This window comes from Malus domestica, chromosome 12 (assembly GCF_042453785.1).
Source record: "Malus domestica chromosome 12, GDT2T_hap1".
In the NCBI taxonomy this organism is placed as follows: domain Eukaryota; kingdom Viridiplantae; phylum Streptophyta; class Magnoliopsida; order Rosales; family Rosaceae; genus Malus; species Malus domestica.
Window position 1 is genome coordinate 26,959,359 of NC_091672.1, and position 19,076 is coordinate 26,978,434.

Sequence of the window (19,076 nt, forward strand, 5' to 3'; positions counted from 1 at the left end):
TGGGGTTTCTAAGTTTGACAAAATCTTGTAAGTACTCAGTTTTGTTTATTGGTATTTTATTTTTGATAAACAATATGATCTACACTAAGGTGATGGGAAGTGGGTTAAGCCTTAATGAGCGACTAATAATTTGGTTCAAATTCGCTTCTATCAAGAATCGAACTTGAAACCTCTCACTTACCAGTGAAGAGGAATATCGTTATACCATTGTACTAAATGACTTGTTTATTGGTATTTTGAATAAGTGGAATTAATTTGATCTCACGCCTCTTTTCATCTCCATTATCTCCATTATTGGATTGAAAGGGATAACTTATTATAGTAAACTCATGTTAAAGAAAGAAACGAAAAAATATATATATCTAATTTGAAAGTTGAAGATGAATTATGAAAGAAAATAATTCATTCTAATTCTCATCCAATACCCTTTGAAATGAAAAACCATCCATCTACCTTCAATATGTCCTCTAAATTATGGATTATCCATTTAAATTCAATCATATGGAGCTTTGTTGATAGATTAAATTGGAGCAATCAAATGAAGAAGAAAGTCTTTGGTCCGGAAATGAAAGGTTAGGTTTGGGTGAAATGATTTTGTATGAGATCGTAAGAGTGAGGTGGTCTGTGCATGAGGATGCCAGAATTTCTCCTTAAAGGAAAGTGTTATTCATACACTAGTTTTTCATCTTTCACACACTCTTATTAATTTTTTGCCATTGATTTTCTTCAATTTATTTGATCTGACATCCAAAAATTGAGAAGGGTGTGTAAAAAGTAAAAATTAGTGTGTGGATAACACTATCCTATAAATAAATAATAATAATAATAATAATAATAAAACCCCTGTCACAAAAGTCTGCGTGGGCTCTTACTAAAACCCAACCACTAAATCAACAGACAGTTCAGCCCATTGGGTTGACCCAACTTTAGTTGGGCTATCTAACCCCAATCTCACTAATTATAATTACTTGTTTGTTAAACCAAATCGAAGAGGGTCAGAAAACAGAGCCGGTTCAAGATCCGGAGAGCATCTTTGGTTCTTTCATTCGCCAGCAATTTTTGCTTTCTGCGTCAATCCAGGTACTCTATGCCTAATTGAATTGTTCATATCTGCTAATGATTTGATTTGTTTCTTTTTTGTCGAAATTTATTTGATTTGTTAACTAATTGCCTACTTTGTTCGTTCATCCGGCTTTTTGTTTTTTTTATATATTTAATTTGGAGTTTCATCTTTTATTGTGATTTGAACTATTCGAAATTATTTACCTTTGCCAGATTTTTGAATTGGGGTTTCGACCAATTTGTAGAAAGCACTCGCTTTTGTGTATTGTTTCTTCAATTTTGGCTTTAATTTTCGTCATTCTAAGATGATAGAGACTCTTTTGCTTTCTTGGAATTTGATTTTTCTGAAATTTATTTCCCCGAATTGGTAAGAAACTTATGGGATTTACTGAAATTACCCAATTACCAGTTGTTTTTGTTTTAGTGTAGTTGGCAATGCTTTGTGAGCTTATGGTGTATTGAAAATATGGGGTAATGTTTGAATTTTGTTGGTAATTTTGTATTTGTTAGAGTTATGTTTGTTGCTAGGGAAAGGTAAGATCAGATCAGAAAGTTCGATTTGTATATAGAATCTTAAAAATCTTCATTGCCTGAACTTATTGAGATAAATTTTAGTTTCTGCTCTTACCGGCTCAATCTAAGTGTTGCAATCCAACTTTAAGTAAGAAGAAAGAGCTTTACCTTTTAATGTTTATATATATAGACAAACGGCTATTGTTAAGGTATCTTTTTGGTTACAATTGTGGGTCAACACGCTGAATTGGTGTTTGGTGCTTTCTTTCGTTATGCAGTTTTGATGTTAGAATCTTTCAAATAAGTTCACCCAGCGCCTTGAAATTGTACGTTAACATTTTTGTTGGTTCATGATTGCTTAGGTAACATCATGGCCTACCGGTATAACGGTAGACAGGAAACAGGCACCCGAGGCAACCCGCAACATCAGAAAGAGCAGGTAACTAATCGATTTCTGGGATCTTTATTTGTATATATGTTGGATCCTAGCTCCTTCACTTTGGAACTCTAAAGTGGTTTCTGAGTTTTAAGGTTCTTGAATAACTACATGTGGTTCCTCATAAATGTCGTTGTTTTAATTTTAGTTTACTTTAATGCATACATGCCAATTTTGCATTGATATTATTATTTGTTTGCCAATGAGTCTGTATGTTTGTAATTCCCGCTTTATTATGGTGTATGATTAGACCTTTATGGTACAGGCATATCAGAGTTCACTAGTTGATGATCTAGCAGACGAATTTCGATTGCCGATTAATCAAAGGCCCACAGAAAATGTTGATCTGGAGAATGTGGAACAAGCATCATTGGACACACACATAGCATCATCTAATGTTGGTTTTAGGCTTCTCCAAAAGATGGGGTGGAAGGGGAAGGGGCTTGGGAAGGATGAGCAAGGTTCGTTACTAGTGAAATATTTATGATTGTTTAATACTCATGTTCTGTGGTAGCTATTAATTATCTGTAGAGTAACTGGCCACCTCTTTTAATTTTAATCAATAAATTCTTTGACAACTTGTTTCAGTGCCTTCAAATTATATGACACTACATATTTTTTTTTTTTATGTTATTTATTCTTTATTGGTGCGTTCCATGTGCAGGAATTACTGAGCCAATAAAATCTGGGATTAGAGACCCAAAATTAGGAGTTGGAAAACAAGAGGAAGATGATTATTATACAGCAGAAGAAAATATCCAGAGAAGAAAACTCGATGTGGAATTAGAAGAGACCGAGGAAAGTGCAAAGAAGCGGGAGGTAGGTCTTTGATCTTGGTTGCTATAAGTGTTAAGTTATAGATAGTATTGAGGTTGATGCTTTACTTTTTCTGAAACCTAAACTTAATAGCAGAAGGCAGCATATAGCATATATGCGTGTCTTTTGACGGGAATAGGACCATCAACTTTCGAAGGTCTTGAGAATTTCCTGCAGTTTTTATTACCTGGTGGCTTCTACTGCCTGCTTCGTGCCCATTATGAAAATCCAGGTATTAGCAGAACGTGAGCAGAAAATCCAAACCGAGGTGAAAGAAATACGCAAGGTGTTCTACTGTGAACTCTGCAGCAAACAATACAAGTTGGCCGTGGAATTTGAAGCTCACTTAAGCTCATATGATCACAATCACAGAAAGGTAAATGACTGTGTTAATCTACATTTCTTTGACTTAATTGTGTTTGTGGGGGGTGTTTTCCAATATGGTCTGAATTCGCAAAACCCTTAAATGAGTGTTGCAGCGTTTTAAAGAAATGAAAGAAATGCACGGTTCCAGTAGTCGGGATGATCGCCAAAAACGAGAGCAACAGCGTCAGGAGAAGGAAATGGCAAAGTTTGTTCAGATGTACACACTTATTTTCCCTTCCCTTATTCATACATGATTCATTTGCTATCTGTATCCTTATAACCTCTTTTTTGTAACATGTCTTTCTCTGTCTTCTTCAATTCCATGCAGTGCGGATGCTCGTAAGCAGCAGCAGCAGTTACAACAGCAACAAGAAGAATCTGGGCCTGCCCCAGTTTCCACTGAACTGAAAAGTGCTACTACACTTGCAGATCAGGATCAACGGAAGGCTTTGAAATTTGGGTTTTCTTCTAAAGGTGCAACCTCTAAGCCTAAGGTACGCGTATTGACTCTAACTGTTCATGTTAAAGATGAGTTTAATTAAATAGGAAGGTGATTTATGGTGGTGCATATGCCATACAACTTTTTTACGTGTGCAAATATTTTATCTATGAAGCATGGATATGTAGACTGAGAAATCTTGTGTTTCATGTTCTCTAATGCCTTGCTGATTATCTTTGTTCTCTCTGTCGAAGTGTATCTGGTTTGTCTACATGATACCTTTTCTTCTTAATTATTTCAAATATGTATAATATTACGCTTGACATATCTTTTGTTTGCTTTCATTGCTTGGTTCCAAAACTTAAAACTTTTACTGCCACCGTCAACGCTTTTCTTTCTAATCTATTAGACCGGGAACTCTGCATATTACACTCTGAACTTTGACAAAACAATTATATTGTCCCCATTTTATCGCACGGCAATTTGATTCTAGCATTTGTTATCAAGGCAATCAGCTCTAGTTGATAAAAATTATGTCCTCTTAACATATTGGTACTATTCTCCCATTTTACAGATCTCGTTTGGTAGTGCTGCAAAGAAGCCAAAAGTCGGCGTGGCCTCAGTATTCGGCAATGATAGCGATGAAGAATAGTGCGACAGTACTGGCCATCAGCTCTGTTGTACCTTATCAAGCTTCCATGGCCTCCGTATGTAGTTTTATGTGACCTACGACACCAGTTATACGCAATTGCGTTGCATGAGATGTAAGATCATTTTTATCGTTTTACCAATCGGAGTTATAAACATCGATGCACATGAACGATTGGTTTTGTAACAAACTATTGTTTGTGAAGACATCAGTTAGCTCCTCTTGTTTAAAATTATGCAGGGGCAAAATTATCGAATCAAAGCGTAAATATATCGAATCAAAGCGAAAAAAAAAGGATTCATGATACAATACATACATAAGTTGATAAAGCATAGGAGTCGGAATTTTATGAAAGTTTCTGAAGCTAGCAAGATACGCAGAACCAGAATGGTAGGGCTGTTAAGCAGCTTCGGCAAATATAACTCGAACGTTACCAAAGTCGAACACCGTGTGGTACGGCCCCATGAGTACGTTTCCGAGAATCCTGCAGGCACAATGTGTCAGCTAAGTGTTGTGCCTTGGCCCGTTCGTCAGTGCGGAAACGAGATTCAGATTACAACTTCACCAAAATCACACTCAGTTGAACAGAATAAAATACAAGAAATAAAGACACCGAGAAATTTACGAGGTTCGGCAAAAACCTGCCTACGTCCTCCGAGAGATATTGCTCTTCACTATGAGAATAACTAGTACAAGATACACTTGAGTTAAATCGACATAACCCAAACCCCAATCCCTTGTACCCTCACAGAATTTTACTAAGAGACTCACTCTCCCCAAGAGTTTCTCACTCTCACTCTATATTTTTCTCTCCTTTGTGTTCTCCTTCGGATGCTCTCTCTCACACTCTCTCCACTTCGGCTCTTTGCAGTTAAATGGAGAAGAAAAATGAATCAACCTCTCCTTTTTTGCACAGACATAATGATGATGCATCATGCTCCCTTTGCCTTTTACTCAAAACCCAAAGCCACTCACGTGGAATGCAAATGGGAAATCAAGAAAAAATGCCAAAACAAAAGAATCCCATGAAACATCATCATTGTCTTCCACTATTAGCCGAAATGAGATATGGACACATTTGGTCACTACTCCGAAAGCATAACACACAAAGTCACTTAATTGTTAACAGCTCAAAATATGAGCCAATCACAACAATCTCCACCTTGGCGAATATACTGTGCAAAAATCCTTGCACCCATCACCAAAGTCCATTGGCCTTACGTACCAGCATACACACCCTGAATCAACCTCTTTGGTCCTGTTCCGATTCAGTCACTGCCAATGCATGTGCAGCTGCTGCAAGCTAAAAATCACCATTTAGCTTCAGACGGGATCTCGACACATCCTTGTCTCCTCTAGCAGGTTTTTCCCCTTCTTTATTGTTTGCAACCTGGAAACTTGTCAGTGCACCCATTTCCAGCAACACCCTTCGAGCCAGACAAATATTCCTCACACTTCTCCTCCTTCAGGACCATCTCATCACCTGTGAATCCCATAGCTCCACCTGCTGCAAAACCCCTGCAACACTTGAGACTAAACATCACCAGGAGAAGTGTTGCTTCGAGTACCTAGAGGGCAAACTCGAAGTCTTCCGCCACAAAATTGTTACAAACCAGACCAAGATCATCCTTTCTTTTTCTCAAAGGACAATTTTTCTTTTTATGCCTGAATTCTTTGCAGTCGTAGCATTGTAGACCCTTGCCTCCGGAACCGGATCTGAACCTGTTGTCTCTTTCAGATCCTCCTCCCAATTTTCTTCCACGATTCCAACCTTGAACAGCTAAAGCAGTCTCGTGCCCACTATCAACAATGGTCTTCTTCTTTTGTGTATCATAAGACACCAAAGAAGCCTGCACTTGCACCAAACTTACTGTATCTTTTCCATGCAATAAGGTTGTCACAAGATTTTCATACGAATCTGGAAGTGAGGTAAGAAGTAAGAGAGCTTTGTCTTCTTCCTCAACCTTAACATCAACTTTCCGCAATTGATCCAAGTATCCGTTGAACACATTCATGTGGTCCATGAGATTCCCGCCTTCATCCATCTTTAGCTTGTACAGCTTCCGCTTCAGATGTAACTTGTTGGTCAAACTCTTAGCAATATAGAGTTTTTCCAACTTCTCCCAGAGTGCAGGCGCAGAATCTTCATCCATAACATTATTGATAATGTTGTCAGCTATACAGTGTCGAATTGTGCTAACACAACGCGACTCCAGCTCCTCCCACTGGTCATCTGTCATTTCTTTAGGCTTCCCATCTTTTCCCTTCAAAGCTCTAGCCAAGCCTTGTTGAGTCAAGACATCCTTTACTCTTATCTGCCAGAGAGTAAAATTGCCTTTCCCATTAAACTTCTCAACTGAAAATGACATGTTTGTAGTCATCATGGTGAATAACAAATCTGAACCGTCAATGAACCAAAGCTTCCAACAAAGCTCTGATACCAATTGTTGTGCCTTGGCCCATTCGTCAGTGCGGAAACGAGATTCAGATTACAACCTCATCAAAATCACACTCAGTTGAACAGAATAAAATACAAGAAATAAAGACACCGAGAAATTTACGAGGTTCGGCAAAAACCTGCCTACGTCCTCCGAGAGATATTGCTCTTCACTATGAGAATAACTAGTACAAGATACACTTGAGTTAAATCGACATAACCCAAACCCCAATCCCTTGTACCCTCATAGAATTTTACTAAGAGACTCACTCTCCCCAAGAGTTTCTCACTCTCACTCTATATTTTTCTCTCCTTTGTGTTCTCCTTCGGATGCTCTCTCTCCACTTCGGCTCTTTGCAGTTAAATGGAGAAGAAAAATGAATCAACTCTCGTTTTTTGCACAGACATAATGATGATGCATCATGCTCCCTTTGCCTTTTACTCAAAACCCAAAGCCACTCACGTGGCATGCAAATGGGAAATCAAGAAAAAAGGCCAAAACAAAAGAATCCCATGAAACATCATCATTGTCTTCCACTATTAGCCGAAATGAGATATGGACACATTTGGTCACTACTCCGAAAGCATAACACACAAAGTCACTTAATTGTTAACAGCTTAAAATATGAGCCAATCACAACACTAAGAACCTAAACCTTAATGAAAATGCCGCTTAATCTGGATAATTGGTAAAGGTATATGATAATGTACCATATAATGGACAACGATATATTTTTACATTAAGGGAAGGGGGTTCGGTTAAGCTACACAATGAACAATCTAATTTTGTATCGAATTCGCTATCTACGAGATTCAAACCTAAAACCTCTCACTTACAAGTGAAGAGAAATACCACTAGACCGTAGTAATGAATGACACCTGGTCCGGAGTTATGTTGTAGAGTTAAAACCAATAATTTGTTCTTGGAAAACAGCTCCGGTTCGTGATTATGTTACTGATGCAAGAAAGCATCAGCCACGAGAGGAAAATCTGTAGGATTGTCAAAATCTAACCTGGTCCGGAGTGAGAACGAAAAGTTTATCTCCGATGGGCTCGAAAGGCTATTGCAGTTGACTATCGATTCTCCTGCTGGACTTGGGGGGCTCTCACATAGCTGTTAAAATTGACACAAAAATGGGAGGACGGACCATGGATTAAGTACACTGTCACAGTGGGTGTCTTGGTTTATAACAAAATGTCATGTGGTATGAAACTAATGTGTGATATTGTATTATTGGATTAGAACACTATCGTGTTAGTGTACGCAATACATTTAAGTTGCTCTGCAGAAATGATGAACAATGAAATTGACATGCCAAATGGTATCTAATCATCTCCAAACTATATCTTATAACTTAGGTGGTATACTTAGACCATGTATCTAAACATAACGAAGTTGGCTAGAACATCATACTTAGAGATGACAACGGTTCGGTTTAGGGATGGAAATGCTATTGTGAACACGGAAAATTCCTGAAACGAAAGAGACAAGAACAACGCGCACAAACAAATATTTGGTATTTGATGATTTTGGGTTACAATCTCTCTCTATTTTGATCCTCTGATTCAATCTCTTTAAGGTGTTGATTTGTGGATGTGCGATTGATCCAAATGGCCGTTGGGCTTGATCTAAGGATGAACGTTCTTCAAGGGCCGTGGACTTGATCTTGAAGGTGGATTTGAGCGGATCTTCAAAGGGGCTTTTGGGCTTGATCTTTGAAGAACAGTGATGAACGGATCTCCAAGGGCTTTTGGGCTTGATCTTGAAGAACAGTGATGAACGGATCTTCAAGGGCTTTTGGGCTTAATCTTGAAGAACAGTTGGATGTGTGTGGATTTGTCGACGTTTGTTGATCCAAAGGGGCGTTGGGGCTTGATCTTGGATGAACGGATGATGAACGATGGTGCTTTCTTCAAGGGCCGTCGGGGCTTGATCTTGAAGGTGGATGATTGTTGATCCAAGGGCCGTCGGGGCTTGATCTTGGAAGAACGATGAACGAAGAACGAAGAAGGCTTTCTTCAAGGGCCGTCGGGGCTTGATCTTGAATTGGTGGATGATTGTTGATCCAAAGGGCCGTTGGGGCTTGATCTTGGAAGAACGATGAACGAAGAACACTTTCTTCAAGGGCCGTCAGGGCTTGATCTTGGAAGAACGATGAACGAAGAACAAAGAAGGCTTTCTTGATTCTTCGGGAACCTGGATGCTTGAGAGATTCGGAGTTTCAGAGCTTCAGAGCTTCAAGGTGTAATATGAATTGGTCCCCAAAAATGAATGAAATGGGCTTGTATTTATAGAATTTTCCAATGCCTAATTTTGAATATAATATCCCAGATGAAATAAGTCGTTTCTGCCAGGTGTTGACATGTGTCCTATTTGATGACTTTTCCAACTCATTTCAATTTTCGTTGAGTCACACGCTACGTGTAAAATTTATGTAATACATGAGCGTTGACACTTTGATTTATCGGTCAACATTTATTTACGAAATTTCGATGTCTACAAATGCCCCCACTTCAAGGCACGTCGTATACATGTGCTTGTCACGTGTAGGAGATGCGTTTTGAAGTCCCTTACTGTAGATGTCGATCCAAGGGCCGTCGAGGCTTGATCTTGAATTGTTGTTTGAAATTTCTTCAAGGGCCGTCGAGGCTTGATCTTGAAGGTTGAAATTAGACCACAAGGAGCTTCATGTGGTGGATGATCCTTGGCTTTGGTAGTGGATGAATCGGCACGTATTTTGTTGCGCTTTGTTGACTTTCCACAGCTTTGATCTTGAACTGGGTTGAAGGATTTTCTAGATTCCTCCAATTGTTGATTTTCCACAGCTTATTCTTGAACTAGGTTTTGATTCAAGGGTGGTAGACACTTAATCTTGAATCGGACTTGTGATTTCTTCCAGGGTCGTCGAGGCTTGATTTTGAATTTGGCTGGAAGCTTCTTCAAGGGCCGTTGAGGCTTGATTCTTGAAGGCTGACTCGAACACACGGCAAGCAGGCACGAGGTGAAGGTGACGACTTGTTGCTTTGTTCAATCTTTCTAATTCACACCTGAGTAGTTTGGTCAACGGTATGATCTTCGAGATTGATGGGCTCCTCTTCCAATTGGTGACTTGGTCTTTAAGGATTTGATTCAAGGGTGGTGAATCGGCACGTGCAGCCCACAACGCCTAGTAAGTCGACCCAAGAATTTGAGGGTCAAAACGAGTTCACCGTCCTCAGGCAGATGCGGCATCTTCTCGAGTTCTTCATCTCAGACTCTTTCTGCTGAGTTGACTGTGCATGCTGCATTCTTCTCTGCTTGTTTCTTTAGGCAGATGTGGCAGCTTCTCGAGTTCCTCAGTTCGGACTCCTTCTGCTGAGTTGATCGTGCAGACCGCATTCTTCTCTGCTTGTTCCTTCTGCACCTTGTCTCCACATGCTGCAAGGTATCATTTTCACTTGCCTTATCTGTCCTCCAAGCAGATGTGGCAGCTTCTTTGAAAGTACAGCAGCAGTGGAAGGCGAGTACTCGAGAGCAGTGCTAGGTAGGCAATCAGGGAAGGGTTCCAAGCAGTCGGTTCCTTACCCGAGTTTGAGTGGAAGTTCCGGCATATTGTTTTCTTTATCCTTGTCTTTGTAGGTAGGAACAAGGACAAAGGAAAGGACAGGGAGAGTGCATGATATGAGATACTCTTGCTTTCTACCCTGGTGATATGAGATACTTTTGCTTTGGAGTCATTGGCTTGCAGAGGTGCTCCAAGGAATAAGGAACACTGAATGACTCGAGAGGTTTCGTTGGGAAAACATTTTTTTTGAGATGAAGAGAGGCTCTGTGTGTCTGCCTTGCTATGGAAGGTGAAGGTGGACAGTTATAGGAGGTCCCTTAATACCTGTAGAGGTAGTATTCTTTCACTTGTGTCGGCAACTAACGCGTGATTGAACAGTAAACTTTCATGTGCTTTCTCCTTCACCGAAAATCTTCGACAAATTGCCCGTGATTTGCGCAAAGTTGAGTGTGCATATGACAGGTGATGACGCGGCCGAAAAAGACTGGTGCCTCTTCGATAACTGGGATCGGCGCTTCGACAAATTACCCGTGATTTCCTCAAAGCTGAGTTTGCGTGTGATGGGTGCTGACGTGGCTGAAAAATACTGGCGCCTCTTCGATATCTGGGATCGGCGCTTCGACAAATTGCCCGTGATTTTCGCAAAGCTGAGTTTGCGTGTGACGGGTGCCGACGCGTCTGGAAAAGCAAGATGCTTATCCGATTTCTGAGCTTGCCTCTTCGATTTTTGAATGGCCTCTTCGAATTCTGAGCTCGCCTATTCGATCTCTGAAATCCCGTCGAGTGCTGATTTTTTTTATAGAGGCATGTAGTTCGTTTCAAAGCACACTTGAATTTTCGCTTGTGAAAACTCCCCTCTTGTACTTCTAAGATCTTGATTTGTCCGATCTCTTCTTCCTTCAACACTTTGAAAATGTCTGGACCCTCTGACCGTCGTTTTGACTTGAATCTTGGTGAAGAGGCAGTCCCGCCTTCTCCAGACAATATATGGCGCCCATCCTTCATATCCCCTACTGGTCCTCTTACCGTTGGGGATTCGGTGGTGAAGAATGATATGACCGCTGCGGTGGTGGCCCGAAACCTTGTCACTCCCAGAGATAACAGACTACTTTCCAAACGGTCTGATGAGTTGGCTGTTAAGGATTCTCTGGCTCTCAGTGTGCAGTGTGCAGGTTCTGTGTCTAATATGGCCCAACGCCTATTTGCTCGAACCCGTCAAGTTGAATCGTTGGCGGCTGAAGTGATGAGTCTCAAACAGGAGATCAGAGGGCTCAAGCATGAGAATAAACTGTTGCACAAGCTTGCACACAACTATGCCACAAACATGAAGAGGAAAATTGACCAGATGCAGGAATCTGATGGTCAGATTTTACTTGATCATCGGAGGTTTGTGGGTTTGTTCCAGCAGCATTTACCTTCGTCTTCTGGGGCTGTATCGACTACTGAGGCTTCAAACAGCCAACCTCCGACGCCTTCTCTTCCTGGAGCTCTGCCGAGTTGTGAGGCGCCACCTGATCGTCCTTGAATATCCCCTCTTGTAAATTTGATTTGATTTGATTTTTTTTTTTAATTTATGTATAATGCAAATTTATGTAAAATTTCCAGAAAAATAAATAAAATGGACCTTCTATTTCTCTCTATGCATTTGTTTTTTTTTTTTTTTTTCTTTTTCTTTTGGTGCTGGATGCACCAAGTTCCATCATTTTTTTATTATTTATCAACACCAGAAACTTTTGATCTGCCATGGGGCTGTACCCCATCTTTGATCCACCATTCCTCTTTTTTCACGTGGTGCCAGATGCACCACCACCTCTTTTTTTTTTTTTTTTTTTTTTAATTGTATTTCTTTCTGTATAAATTAGGATGCTTGGCGGAGGGATTTGTAGGGAAGGAGCAAGGAGGACGGAGAAGATGAGCCACTGCAACCTGCAGTTCTTTCCGGTTCTTTTCAGACATGCGTACGAGCGAGGGAGTTCCACCACCGCATCTTCCAACTCTCCTGTAGTACTGAAGCTCCAGCAAGATCCGCAAGGCTCAGACAAGATCCACACAAGCCCTGATTTTTAACGGTGATGACAGCACCTTGCTCTCTCTCTAATCAAAATCCTCAGGCAAAGTCGAGAGACATGGAGCCTCGGTTACGTCGGCGGGCAGTTTCAAATGCTACTTTCTTTATATCTTCAAACTGACCACTGCTGCCATTCTCTTGTTTCGAGCCTCCTCAAATTTGATGATGGTCTGTACTGGCGCGCCCCACTGCATTGCCTGGTTCATTGCCTCGGGATCGCGGATTGCGCTGCCCTTGGGCCGGAGGATTGATGGAGACAACGGAATGAAGAAGACGAGGTGCTGACTGCTGAGTTCTTGTTGAGCAGAGAGAGAAGGTTGAGATCAAATATTCATCCATTGAACCCATTATATGCACCTGCCTTCCTTTTCGTCCCCCAAGTACCGATCTTTCCGTCCAGATGAGCGCGGCAGAGGAGGACGATGATGATCGAGGCGGCGTTGTCGCTGTCGCGTAGCAGGAGGTTGCACAGGCGTAAGGTTGGGCAAGGGATCAAGCGCCGGTGAGGGAAGTGACGGAGGTGAGGATTGCTTCGGCGAAGAGGTTGTAGCTGAGGTCGAGCGTTCTGAGTTTGCTGAACTGGTCCAGACTTGCCGGAATCTGACCGGAGATGAAGTTACGACTGACGACGAGGAACCGGAGGCTCTTTAGCTGGGAGATTGACTGGGGCAGAGCGCCGAAGATCCGACCCGGAACGATTGATAGCTCGGCCGGTGCAGAAAGCCTGCCGATTGTCTAGTTCCTTCACGGGCCATGATTGCTCTATGAGCAGGCTGCACATTATATTTAGATCTCACCTGTTCTGGTTCAAACTGAGATGGGTTATTGTCATTTTTTCTCATGGCGCATTCCGAGCGGTACTTCAATAGCCTTAGACAAAAAATCTGCAAGTCCTGCCAAGATGTGTGCATCCGAGTCCCATAGTCCAGGACCACATGATCTTTAGCAATACCAGTCACTCCGAGCTTCAGTCCACATTGTGGGTTTGTATGGTTTGTTGGGAGAAAAATAATCGCAATAAAAACCATTGCAAGTGTTTATCACTGGATCAGGGGCATCATCTTCCTTGCATTCATGTGTTTTGGGAACTATGTATCCCTTGCTATGTAAGCTGTGGTCCTCATGAGTTTCAGGTTCCAGACGATTGGTTGTCTCATGAAATGAAATTGTGCAATGATCATTATCAGAACTCTTGAACCTTATATCCAATTGCTTTGAAGTTTCTCCAGCGAAATCAACTGAACCACTCTGGTCAACAATAGTAACTTTCTCCTCTGCACGTTTGCTCCCCTCAAGTAGCAATGGCCTTGAATCATTAAAATTGGACAATCTTTTCCCCGCAAGTCCTTTAGAGCTTCAACCTTGATTCTCCCCACACTATTAAAGCACAATAGATGTTCATGTTCTATTTTCCTTTTGAGTGTGGAAACGGTGGCGTTGGGGTCGATGGTGACGGTGATGTGGGTGCCGAGGCTGGTGTCGACGAACACCGTGGCCTCCACCGCATCGGAGACCAAACTCGAGTTCTGCTTCCCCATTGGTTTCGACCCAGTAACTTCCTATGAGTTAAACTTTGAAAACGCAGGAAACCCACATACCAGTTTGTCTGCAGAGGTATTTCAATGGCGGCAACAGAAGGTGAGTGGAGGACATGGCAGCTTGGCTTTAGAGAGCAAATCAGGTGGGTAGTTCTGACGGAACTGTATCGTCGACGATGGAGACTCGGCGGCAGCTGCGGCCGCGGAAGCACCCATTGGGAAAAAGGACTTGATGGTGTCTGCAATGGCGTCCGAGTCGAGCGACGGTGGGAGGAAAGTCGAGTTGCTATTTGGGTTCTGAGCAAATTGCTGCTCCGAAACTCCACTCCCCACCATTGTTCTTCGATTAGCAGACCCAATTGCGTCCACTGCCGCGAAGCAGTGGATGTCGGTGGCGGACGGGTTCTGTGTCTCCATGGCTGGAGCAGCCGCGGTCGTTACAGCGACAGGTCTGTGGAGCGTATGGCAAAGGTTGCTGCTGAGCTGCAGTTGCGTCGCGGGGGAAGATGAGGGCTGACAAGAGAAGACGAAAGCAGATTTACCATTTTCTCTGAAGCTTTGCAAATCTATTTGATCCCAGCACCTTTGAACCCTAATCCTGAACCAGTGCATCTGAAGGCTTTGTGGAGCTCCGACCGAGAGAAGACGAGAGTAGGCGGCGAAACGGTGGAGAAGGAAGGACGATTGTCGAGACCATCGATTCGCTCGGTTTCACATTCCCCGCAGCCATTTTAGCAGAGAGAGTGAGACTTGTGAAGATGGGCTTTGAGAGCTGGGCCCGGTTTTGTAATTGGTGGACAAGGAAGGAGATGGGCCTGGTTTGATTTGGGTTTCTTCTTCTTGGGGCTGGATTTGGACAATAGGCTTTGGGCTTGGCCAACCTCCTTTTGATGGGCTTACTACTGCTAGATAGAAGACATATATATATATATGTATAAGGAATTTTTTTTTTTTTTTTTTTTGTAAATACATAAACATATGTATTCATCATTTTTTTTAAAAATAAAATTGACTTTCTTTAATAAAACATTTATTTATATTTTGATGTGACTGAACTCGAAATTTTGAATGCTCGAGCTGCCTACGTACCCTTCCAAAGAAAGAGATCAAGTCAAAACGTAGTTCAAATACATACATATTTTTTTTGTTATTTTCTTTTTGTGCCGTTTGTAGTTTCAACTCGTGCAGGCAAGGAGCGTTGGCGTCGTTTGCAGTTTCAACTCGTGCAGACAAGGAGCATTTGGTGCCGTGTTGCAGTTTCAGCTCGTGCAGGCAAGGAGCTTTGGGTTGTCGCATTTTATGCTCGTGCAGACCAGGAGCGTTTAGGGGTGGGCACTTAGAACCGAAAACCGAAACCGAAACACGAACCAAATCGAACCGCACCGACGGTTTGGTTTTGCGGTTTTGAAACGGTTTCGGTTTTGAAACCGAACCGCAACATAGAAAACGGTTTGGTTTCAGTTTTGGCTTTTGAAAACCGCACCGAAACCGAACCGCACCGCAAATATTAATAAACATTTAATTAAATGTCCATATTAGATTTCATGTTTTAATTGGTCGTTTGTTAAAATCCATACACTTAGTATGGACTCAACCATACTAGAATATCATCATTCATCACTTTCTTTTATTCATTAACTTGAAGGACCTTTGTTATTTTATACTATCACACACACACACATATATGTACAAGGGTGGACTAATCTTGTTATCAAGAGTCGAACAATAATCTACTAAAAGCCACTCATTTGAAGCATGATATCACATATTCTAGTATGAAAATTTCGCTCACGTTTAATGAATTCAAATTTATTCAACTTGTTTTATGAAAAATATTGTAAGGGACACCTTTTTGTTGCACAAACATGTTTTAACATCACAACTACATGCAACATGCTAATTGTTTACATAACAAATGTCATTTTCCTATTACTATTGGGAAATGCTTTTTAATATGTTAAATTGCAAATTGTACATTTTTTCTTAAAAACCAAACCGAAACCGTTTGAAACCGCACCGAACCGAACCAAACGGTTTGGTTTCATTTTGGTTTTGGCTTCAAAACCGCACCGAACCAAACCGCAAAAACTTGCGGTTTTGGTTTTGATTTCACTCAAAACCGCACCAAACCGAACCGCGCCCACCCCTAGGAGCGTTGGTGTTGCCTTTTATGCTCGTGCAGACCAGGAGCATTGTGCCATGCAGTTTAGGCTCGTGCAGGCGAGGAGCATTTGTGAATTTTGTCAAGCAATCCGGGAGAGGCGTTCCTCACAATTTTCATAGCAAGGAGCTTTAACCGCGTGATTGAAGAAGTCTTCGGGCAAGAAGTCCCGCATCGTGATGGCAACGGACGATTTTTGTGTCGCAATTTCATCATCTTCAACACGTTCACGTTGCTTTGAAGGTTGACAAGAGCTGCTTTGCCCCCTTTCCGATTGGCGGACTTGTGGAGGAGACGTATGCTTCTTGTGCAATTTCTTATGAGTGACTTGAGTCCATCCTTCTACTTTGCTTGTCTTGGAGGATGCCCCCAGCGGTTGAGGTGAAAACTTTGAGTCGGAAGAGCCAGAAGTGAAGGTGGTACAGTTTGACTCCCTCACATCGTCAAGATCTAGCTCGATGATTCCTTTCTGAGCCAGCTTCATGATGAGATCTTTCAGCACGAAACACTTTTCTGTCGGATGACTGATGAAGCGGTGGAATTTACAGTATCTTGGACTGTCAGTACGATTCATCTCTTCCGGCCGTCTGCACTCAGGCAAACTGATCACCTTCTTGTCCAACAGGTCATCTAGCATGGCAACCACATCAGAGTCGGGGAATGGATAAGTCTTCTCCTCAAGCTCCTTCAAAGTGCGTCTACGCGTCTCTTGATCACGAAAAGCTTCGGTTTGAATCGCCTTGCCTCGTGTGGATATTTTGACGGGAGATGTGTTGATCGTCATCGCTTCCTTGGTGGGTTTCCATGCAGCCTTTTCCACCTTTGTCCCAAGAGCTTTGTCGTTCTTGTAGTCGGCGATCGGTTCTTTCTTCCCATGATGGGTGATGCTCAACTCCATGTCATGGGCGCGAGTGGCCAATTCCTCGAAGGTCCGCGGTTTAATGCCTTGAAGGATGTATTGCAAACCCCATTGCATGCCTTGGATGCACATCTCGATTGAAGAGGTTTTCGAGAGCCTGTCTTTACAGTCGAGGCTTAGAGTGCGCCATCTGTTAATGTAGTCAATGACTGGCTCATCCTTCCACTGCTTTGTGCTCGTTAGCTCTAGCATGCTCACAGTGCGGCGGGTGCTGTAGAAGCGGTTGAGAAATTCCCGCTCCAATTGCTCCCAGCTGTTGATGGACTCAGGCTCTAGGTCCGTGTACCACTCAAAGGCGTTCCCTTTCAGCGAGCGCACAAACTGCTTGGCAAGGTAGTCCCCTTCGGTTCCTGCATTGTTGCAAGTTTCAACAAAGTGGGCAACGTGCTGTTTCGGGTTTCCCTTTCCATCGAATTGCATGAACTTTGGCGGTTGATAACCCATCGGCATCCTTAAGGCGTCGATCTTCTTTGAATACGGCTTTGAGTACAACCCGGAGGTATTTGAGCTCCCTTCGTACTGTGCCTTGATGGTGTTGGTGATCATCTCTTGCAGCTGCTGGATAGAAAGAGATCCCATGAGTGCCGCTGCTTGTTCTGGCTCCGGCTTCATATCGATATTCTCCACCGGAGGCTCATCTTCTGGGTTAGGGTTATCGCCGTCCTGTGGCTCCAGTCGGCTGACAAGTGCAGCGATTTGCAAGTCTTTTTCTTCCACAGTTCCGGTTAGCCTTGCGATTGCTTCATTCATTTGAGCCAGCTGCTCATCGATTGAAGTTGCTCCAATGGTCATGACTTGCATGGCTGAACTGTCGCTTGAATCGGCATCGGAGAGCATGGATTCAGAGTATTTCCTTGGGCTTTCCCCCCTTGGTGCCCTTAGTAAGGCTAAGGTGATCAAAGGCTAGTGCCTTGGGTGCTTTTGTTCCCTTGGCAGAGTTGATGCAGATGTGAAAGAGGCTGCAGAAGTAGCCCTTGCCATGCTTCGAGTCGTGATGCCCAAAGTGACACCAGTTGCGACGAGGACGCTTTGGTTCTTTGCGCCGGTTGCGGGAACAGTTTGAGCCCTCCTTGATGCCATTAATTTTTTGAAGTGCGCTTGAATTTCTTGAACGGAGAAAGAGATGAGAGGCAGAGATTGTCCCACTGGGCGTGCCAATTTGTGAACACGGAAAATTCCTGAAACGAAAGAGACAAGAACAACGCGCACAAACAAATATTTGGTATTTGATGATTTTGGGTTACAATCTCTCTCTATTTTGATCCTCTGATTCAATCTCCGTAAGGTGTTGATTTGTGGATGTGCGATTGATCCAAAGGGCCGTTAGGCTTGATCTAAGGATGAACGTTCTTCAAGGGCCGTGGACTTAATCTTGAAGGTGGATTTGAGCGGATCTTCAAAGGGGCTTTTGGGCTTGATCTTTGAAGAACAGTGATGAACGGATCTCCAAGGGCTTTTGGGCTTGATCTTGAAGAACAGTGATGAACAGATCTTCAAGGGCTTTTGGGCTTGATCTTGAAGAACAGTTGGATGTGTGTGGATTTGTCGACGTTTGTTGATCCAAAGGGGCGTTGGGGCTTGATCTTGGATGAACGGATGATGAACGATGGTGCTTTCTTCAAGGGCCGTCGGGGCTTGATCTTGAAGGTGGATGATTGTTGATCCAAGGGCCGTCGGGGCTTGATCTTGGAAGAATGATGAACGAAGAACGAAGAAGGCTTTCTTCAAGGGCCGTCGGGGCTTGATCTTGAATTGGTGGATGATTGTTGATCCAAAGGGCCGTTGGGGCTTGATCTTGGAAGAACGATGAACGAAGAACACTTTCTTCAAGGGCCGTCAGGGCTTGATCTTGGAAGAACGATGAACGAAGAACGAAGAAGGCTTTCTTGATTCTTCGGGAACCTGGATGCTTGAGAGCTTCGGAGTTTCAGAGCTTCAGAGCTTCGGAGTTTCAGAGCTTCAGAGCTTCAGAGCTTCAAGGTGTAATATGAATTGGTCCCCAAAAATGAATGAAATGGGCTTGTATTTATAGAATTTTCCAATGCCTAATTTTGAATATAATATCCCAGATGAAATAAGTCGTTTCTGCCAGGTGTTGACATGTGTCCTATTTGATGACTTTTCCAA

General features: G+C 42.6%; 1 protein-coding gene across 2 annotated transcripts; it reads left to right on the forward strand.

The window, feature by feature from the left end:
* Nucleotides 1-985: 985 nt before the first annotated feature.
* LOC103450810 (uncharacterized) lies at nt 986-4,513 on the forward strand. Of its 2 annotated transcripts, none has more exons than XM_029089780.2 (8): nt 986-1,083; nt 1,940-2,014; nt 2,277-2,472; nt 2,676-2,830; nt 3,060-3,203; nt 3,307-3,410; nt 3,522-3,687; nt 4,207-4,513. In XM_029089780.2, exons 2-8 carry the CDS (start codon nt 1,946-1,948, stop codon nt 4,282-4,284), a joined length of 912 nt encoding a protein of 303 aa, XP_028945613.1. In that variant the 5' UTR covers nt 986-1,083; nt 1,940-1,945; the 3' UTR covers nt 4,285-4,513. The 2 variants fall into 2 exon arrangements, with proteins under 2 accessions (XP_028945613.1, XP_008388422.1); XM_008390200.4 differs by having other exon boundaries at nt 986-1,080; nt 1,938-2,014.
* Nucleotides 4,514-19,076: the final 14,563 nt, after the last annotated feature.

Excerpts from the sequence above, each read along its gene's own strand:
- LOC103450810 (XM_029089780.2), top strand. The coding sequence starts at position 1,946 with ATGGCCTACCGGTATAACGGTAGACAGGAAACAGGCACCCGAGGCAAC. Across the intron at positions 2,015-2,276 it reads CGCAACATCAGAAAGAGCAG|GCATATCAGAGTTCACTAGT; the intron begins GTAACTAATCGA and ends TTTATGGTACAG. Across the intron at positions 3,204-3,306 it reads ATGATCACAATCACAGAAAG|CGTTTTAAAGAAATGAAAGA; the intron begins GTAAATGACTGT and ends TGAGTGTTGCAG.